Source organism: Chanos chanos, chromosome 1 (genome assembly GCF_902362185.1).
Source record: "Chanos chanos chromosome 1, fChaCha1.1, whole genome shotgun sequence".
NCBI classification, from domain to species: domain Eukaryota; kingdom Metazoa; phylum Chordata; class Actinopteri; order Gonorynchiformes; family Chanidae; genus Chanos; species Chanos chanos.
Window position 1 is genome coordinate 235,558 of NC_044495.1, and position 6,943 is coordinate 242,500.

Consider the following 6,943-nt stretch of genomic DNA (forward strand, 5'->3'; position numbering starts at 1 on the left):
ATTTTACATGTCCAGCATAAACATGTACAGAAACTGACAGCATAGAAATGTGAAACTCACTCACACACACACACACACACACACACACACACACACACACACATACACACACACACACACACACATACACACACATAGACACATACACATACACACACAGACACAGATACACAGACACATACACAAACACACACATAGACACACACACACACACACAGTCACACACAGACACATACACACGCGCACACACACACACAAACACACACATACACAGACACACACACAGACACACACACACAAACACACACACACACACATAGCCTATAGCTCACACATGTAAACACACACATGTGCGATCACACAAAAGCGCGCACACACACACACACACACAAACACACGACCTATAGTGTATACATGTAGAAGTAAACACACACACACATACACACACACACACACACACACTCTCTATGGTGTACACATGTGGAAAAACACGCACCTGGAAGCAGGTGGGTCCTGGTTTGCCTGGTGGAATATCAGCCTGGTAATAAACTTTAAGCTCAGGGACCAGAGCGATGACGGTTTTTATGACCAGAGCGATAATGTCTGACCAAACCTTCTTTATGTCCACTCCTTTCGACGCCACGCGGTAGAGCACGCTGGAGAAGGTCCTCTTGCTTCCCGTGCTGAAGCTGTCAGAGTGGACGAAGTTCCCACTCTGCACGTTCAGCGAGTAGTTGGTCAGATGCATGAAGACGTGGCTGAGGTTCTGTTGGCTCGGCTCCTGGTAAGGTTCCGTGCAAAACCGAGACAGACCTTCTTTAGCGATGTAGATCTCCAGTGGTTCTAAGGAGCGGATGAGGACATAGAGGCGAATGTCGAACTTGAGTTTGTCGATGAGGAGCGGTTTCTGGATGTACTCCTGCACCACGGCCTGTTTGAGCTGACAGCCCGACAGCACACGCAGCTCCGCCGGCTCGCGGATCAGGTAGATGCCGTCACCCTGGGAACCGCTGTCAGGTTTCACGATGAAGGTGGGCTTCAGGGTGGGGTCCAGCTCCTTCATAAGACGGACCTAAAAAAAAAAAAAAAAAAAGATGGAAAAACAGTGATATCAACAATAATGCTTCTTCTCAGACAAAACATCTGGAGATTCTAAGTTTCACCGTCTTACCACAGCAGCACATTCTATTTTTCAGTTTGTCTTAGCTTCATTAGACCGAAAGCAATTCTGTATAAAGCAGATGATTTGGCAGACATCTCTTCATCTGTCTCTGATTAATCGAAACACAAAAGATCATAAGACTAAAAATGAAACCATTTACAGTGCTTTTGGTTCCATTTTTGGGTCAAGTAGCTGATTACAGTCTGAGTGAATGAAAAGAGCTCCTCATAGACAAATCCATTAAAGCAGTCATATATACAGACTGCATGAGACAAACCACTGGATGCATTCAATGCTATAAAGATACAGCATCAGCCCAGTACTGGCTTTTTTAGTGAAACCATTTTAGATGCATGATGAAGTGGTCCTTAATGCTTCTCTCCTTTCTTCTTTAAACCCCACAGTGGGAAACTGACAAAGCAGAAACAGCATCTGAGGGAACCATTTCTTTCCTCCTTTCAGAAGTTTAGTCATCAATGCCAGCCACGTAACGTCTGGGATGGAGGCTGTCATTCAAACTCTTATTATGTGTCTGTTACGTTGTGTGTAAGAGGCTGGATACATGTGCAAGTCAGTTCTTTTATTTTCAACCAACAGAACAAACATGCTTTCAAAGAACTTACAACACACAGATACAGGCAGATACAGGCAGACACAGGCGTTCAGGTCGGCAGGGAAACAGGCATAACGTCATGCACACACAAACAACAACAGAAGAAGAAATAGTGAAAACCAAGGAGCACTTACACATAGTGAAAACCAAGGAGCACTTATACATAGGATACCGAGCTGACAACAGATGATTAAACTAACAAGACTAAACAAATCAGGCTGAACTAATCAGTAAACAGAGTTCAACCAAAACAGACTAATAGAGGGAAAACACGAGAGGGTCAGGGCATGACAAGGCATGTCAGGGCGTGTCAGGGCGAGAGGGTCAGGGCATGACAAGGCGAGAGGGTCAGGGCATGACAGGACGAGAGGGTCAGGGCATGACAAGGCGAGAGGGTCAGGGCATGTCAGGGCGTGTCAGGGCGAGAGGGTCAGGGCCAGAGGGTCAGGGCGTGTCAGGGCGAGAGGGTCAGGCCGTGTCAGGGCGTGTCAGGGCGAGAGGGTCAGGGCGTGTCAGGGTGAGAGGGTCAGGGCGTGTCAGGGCGAGAGGGTCAGGGCGTGTCAGGGCAAGAGGGTCAGGGCGAGAGGGTCAGGGCGAGAGGGTCAGGGCGTGTCAGGGCGAGAGGGTCAGGGCGTGTCAGGGTGAGAGGGTCAGGGCAAGAGGGTCAGGGCGTGTCAGGACGAGAGGGTCAGGGTGAGAGGGTCAGGGCGAGAGGGTCAGGGCGAGAGGGTCAGGGTGAGAGGGTCAGGGCGTGTCAGGACGAGAGGGTCAGGGCGTGTCAGGGCGAGAGGGTCAGGGCGAGAGGGTCAGGGCGTGTCAGGGTGAGAGGGTCAGTGCGTGTCAGGGTGAGAGGGTCAGGGCGAGAGGGTCAGGGCGAGAGGGTCAGGGCGTGTCAGGGCGAGAGGGTCAGGGCGAGAGGGTCAGGGCGTGTCAGGGCGAGAGGGTCAGGGTGAGAGGGTCAGGGCGTGTCAGGACGAGAGGGTCAGGCCGTGTCAGGGCGAGAGGGTCAGGCCGTGTCAGGGCGAGAGGGTCAGGGCGAGAGGGTCAGGGCGTGTCAGGGCGAGAGGGTCAGGGCGTGTCAGGGCGAGAGGGTCAGGGTGAGAGGGTCAGGGCGTGTCAGGGCGAGAGGGTCAGGGCGTGTCAGGGCGAGAGGGTCAGGGCGTGTCAGGGTGAGAGGGTCAGGGCGAGAGGGTCAGGGCATGTCAGGCCGTGTCAGGGCGAGAGGGTCAGGGCGTGTCAGGGCGAGAGGGTCAGGGCGAGAGGGTCAGGGCGTGTCAGGGTGAGAGGGTCAGGGCGTGGACCATGAATGTGAGAGCAGCAGCAGCAGAAGACTGGGCACAGGCCAAGTATATCTGTCATGTGACAATCATAAAAGAGATGATAAAATCATTATTCAAAAACCTCATGCAAAATGCATCAGGTGTTAAACTTGAAAAATACTTGGAAATAATTTGGTATCATCACACAGCAAATATAATCTATTCATTTTTAGGGTCTGTACGCGTAGCACAAACAATCAGAGACACATTGGAATTATTGGTGTATAAATGATCAGGTGTTTTCCTGAACCTGAGAGCAGAACTGCTGTTCTCTCTTCTCTTTCATCCTCCAGCATTTGCTTAGCACTGCTCATAACCATCACAATAACCATTACCATCTCAATGACCACCACAGTATTCATCACAATAACATCACAGTAACAATCACAATAACATCATAGCAACCAACACAGTAAACATCACAATAACATCACAGTAACAATCATGTGTGTGTGTGTGTGTGTGTGTGTGTGTGTTAGGGCTGAGCGATATGGCCTATAAATAACATTGTGATATTTTTAGGCTACATCGCAATACACAATATATATATCAATATTTTGAAATCTCCTCTAAAGCACTTCGTAAATGCTCCGTTTAACCCTCTGATGCATACAGTCACAGCAGTACGATGAGTCCCAGCATCATTCTTGTTTATATTCATTTGTGGTCTCCATTGGACCAGTTTTATGCAAAAAGGGGAAAATCACAACCAGGTTAAATTTAACCCTAACCCTATTTATTCAACATTGTCCTTGCTTTACCCAAACCACTGCCAGGCGATGGATCCAGTGCTGTTTCTTTTCGGAGCCAGTTTGTTCGCCTCCATCTTCTATTACTGTTTCCAAACTCAACAACTATGAACTCTCTCTGGTGCTTCACTTCTTTCACTCTCTCCAGGCTCTTTCCCTGTTCCCTCCAGATACAAAAACACACGTCTCACCTGTGTACCATAAATTCTCAAATAAAAGTCAGGTCTCAAATTATAAGCGGGGGTGCCGCCTGTTTGGGTAAATAAAGGTCAGTTCCAAATACAGGCCTGGTAAAAAAAAAAAAACAAAACATAAATACAGAAAGGCTCAGGTAAAAAAAAAAAAAAAAAAACAGAAATGACATAAATAACATAAATACAGAAAGGTACAGGTGGTAAATTCATCATATTTCCACAGCATTATTTACATCCAGTACCCAGAGGCCGCTTTCATCGGGGTCGGGGACTTCAACCAATCGTCTCTGGGAAGAGTTTTACCGAAATACTTCCAACACGTCGATATAAACACTTGTGGGGACGGTTTACTTGACCACTGCTACTCTCCCTTCTGCAATGCCTACAAACCCCTCCTCCGCTCGCCGTTCGGCAAATGGGATCACTCCTCCATCCTGCTCCTGCCCGCCTACAGGCAGAAACCGGAACAAGCAGCGCTTTACCGTGAGAACAATCCACTGCTGGTCTGATCTATTGGACGCTGTATTACAAGACTGTTTTGATCACGTGGACTGGGAGATGTTCCATGATGTGTCGGATGATAACGTTGACGAGCACGCGGAAACAGTTACGGGATTCATCCGGAAGTGTATAGAGGATGTCGCCCCCATAAAAACAATACAGATGTATCGAAACCAGAAAACAAGGATCAACAGCACCGTTCAAGCTGCCCTCACTGCCGAGACACCACCTTCGCCTCGGGAGACAAAATGGAGGTAAAAAAAATCCCGTTATGATCTCTGCATAGCAGGGCAACCAAACGGGAATCCAGAGAGAAGACTGAGACAGCTAAATGGTAAGGAGTCGTGGAGTGTGTGGCAGGGACTAAATACAATACTGGACTTTAAAGGGAGTTAACGGCACTGCCTCCCTCCTGGACTGAATAGTTTTTTTGCCCATTTTGATTTATCAACAACAACCTCCAGAAGGAGCCCCCCCCATCACCAACCAACGCTCACGCCATCGCCGAGCAGATGTGCGCAAATCGTTCAAGCGCGTCGATATCCGAAAAGCGGCCGGACCAGACGGCATTCCAGGTCAAGTGATCCGAGCGTGCGAGGTGCAGCTGGCTGGCGAGTTCACAGACATATTTAACCTCCCTCTCCAAATGTGTAGTTCCCTCCTGCTTCAAGTCATCCACCATTGTTCCGGTGCCAGAGAAGAACAAGGTAACATGCTTACAGGACTGGCGCCCTGTCGCCCTAACTCCCATAGCGAGCAAACGCTTTGAGAAGCATGTTAAAGACCTAGTCTGTAGCATGTTACCGCTGCCCTCACCCACCTGAACAAGAGGAACTCCTATGTGAGGACGCTGTTCGTTGACTATAGCATTCAACACTATAGTCCCCTCTAGACTCACCTTCAAGCTCAGGGACCTCGGACTCAACTCCAGTCTGTGCAGCTGGATCCTAGACTTCCTGTTGGGCCGACGCCAGGTGGTGAAGATGGGCTCCAACACCTCTGCCCCTCTGACCCTCAACACAGGAGCCCCACAAGGTTGTGTCCTGAGCCCCCTCCTCTGTTCCCTGTGCACCCACGACTGTGTGGCCCCACACAGCTCCAACATGGTAATCAAGTTCGCCAACAACATGACAGTGATAGGCCTGAATACTGATAACGGCGAATCAGCCTACAGGAGAGAGGTCATCAACCTGACACAGAGGTGCCAAGAGAACAACCTCTCTCTCATCATCGCTGAGACCAAGGAGCTGATCGTGGTCTACAGCTTCAAGTTCCTCGGTGTTCACATCACCAAGGACCTCACCTGGGACACACACACAGGCCATGTGGTGAAAAAAACTAAGCAATGCCTCTTTCACCTCCAGCAGCTGGAGAAGTTTGGCTTAGGGCCCAGGATCCCTCGGGCCTTCTACAGAGGCACAACCAAAAGCATCCTGACAGGAGCCATCACTGCCTGGTATGGGAATTGCACGGCCCTCAACTGTAAAGCACTGCAACGGGTCGTGTGGACAGCCCAGAGCACCAGTGGATGTGAGCTTTCCTCCATCCAGGATATATACAATGGACAGAGTGTCAATAAGGCTCGTAGGATTATCAAAGCCCCCAGCCACCCCAACCACAGACTGTTTCAGCTGCTGCCATCTGGCAAACAGTACCACAGCCTCCAGGACAGTTTCTTCCACCAGGCATCCAGACTTATGAAAAATGGTCATTAACCAGACTGTGACACACACTAACACACACTGACACACACACACACAAACACTCACGGCCGTAGCCGTGCATATACAAACACGTAAACATGCAAACTACTACATACACACAGGCACAGTCATCAAGGCAGGACCTTCATGCACATGGCACCTTACGCACACTGAACATTATTTATATTACCTTCATTACCATTTTTGCTATTCTGTTGGTATTTATGACTACTGTCGCTGCAATGTCAAGGAGCCAAAACCCAAGAATTTTACTCTCTTGTGCTTGTACATTCAGATGTAAGAATAAAGGAATCTTGAATCAGTACACCAACATACGGTAGTTATGCTCACCACTCTGTTTCTGTTAGTTTCACTTTTTAACAGAAACACCATATTGATAGTGTTCTAACTCACATGGATTGCTGTCGCTGTAGGACTATGTGTGTTTAAAGTCCATTATTAGTATCCAGGGACATCACTGCCAACACTCTCTCCTTCCTATTTCCTATGCGTTATTTCATTATCTCTATGAGTTATTTCATATAACAGCACGTCCTAACAGTACTTGGAAAAAGTCACGTAAGGGAAGAAATGTCTGATTTTAGATAGTGGTGGTACAGTAGGGACATGTTGGCCAGTGAGCTGGAAACAGATGAACATATTTTACCTTTAAACCTGTCATTACTTCAACCTGTTCCCATT

At 48.5% G+C, this 6,943-nt stretch overlaps 1 protein-coding gene across 1 annotated transcript in view; it reads right to left on the bottom strand.

Moving 5' to 3' along the window:
• ttll11 (tubulin tyrosine ligase-like family, member 11) overlaps positions 1 to 6,943 on the bottom strand; it is a 34,313-nt gene that overhangs the window by 20,332 nt on the left and 7,038 nt on the right. Inside the window, exon 4 of the mRNA XM_030780026.1 lies at positions 497 to 1,072. Within this exon, the coding sequence (XP_030635886.1) occupies positions 497 to 1,072 (576 nt within the window). The remainder of the gene's footprint in view (positions 1 to 496; positions 1,073 to 6,943) is intronic.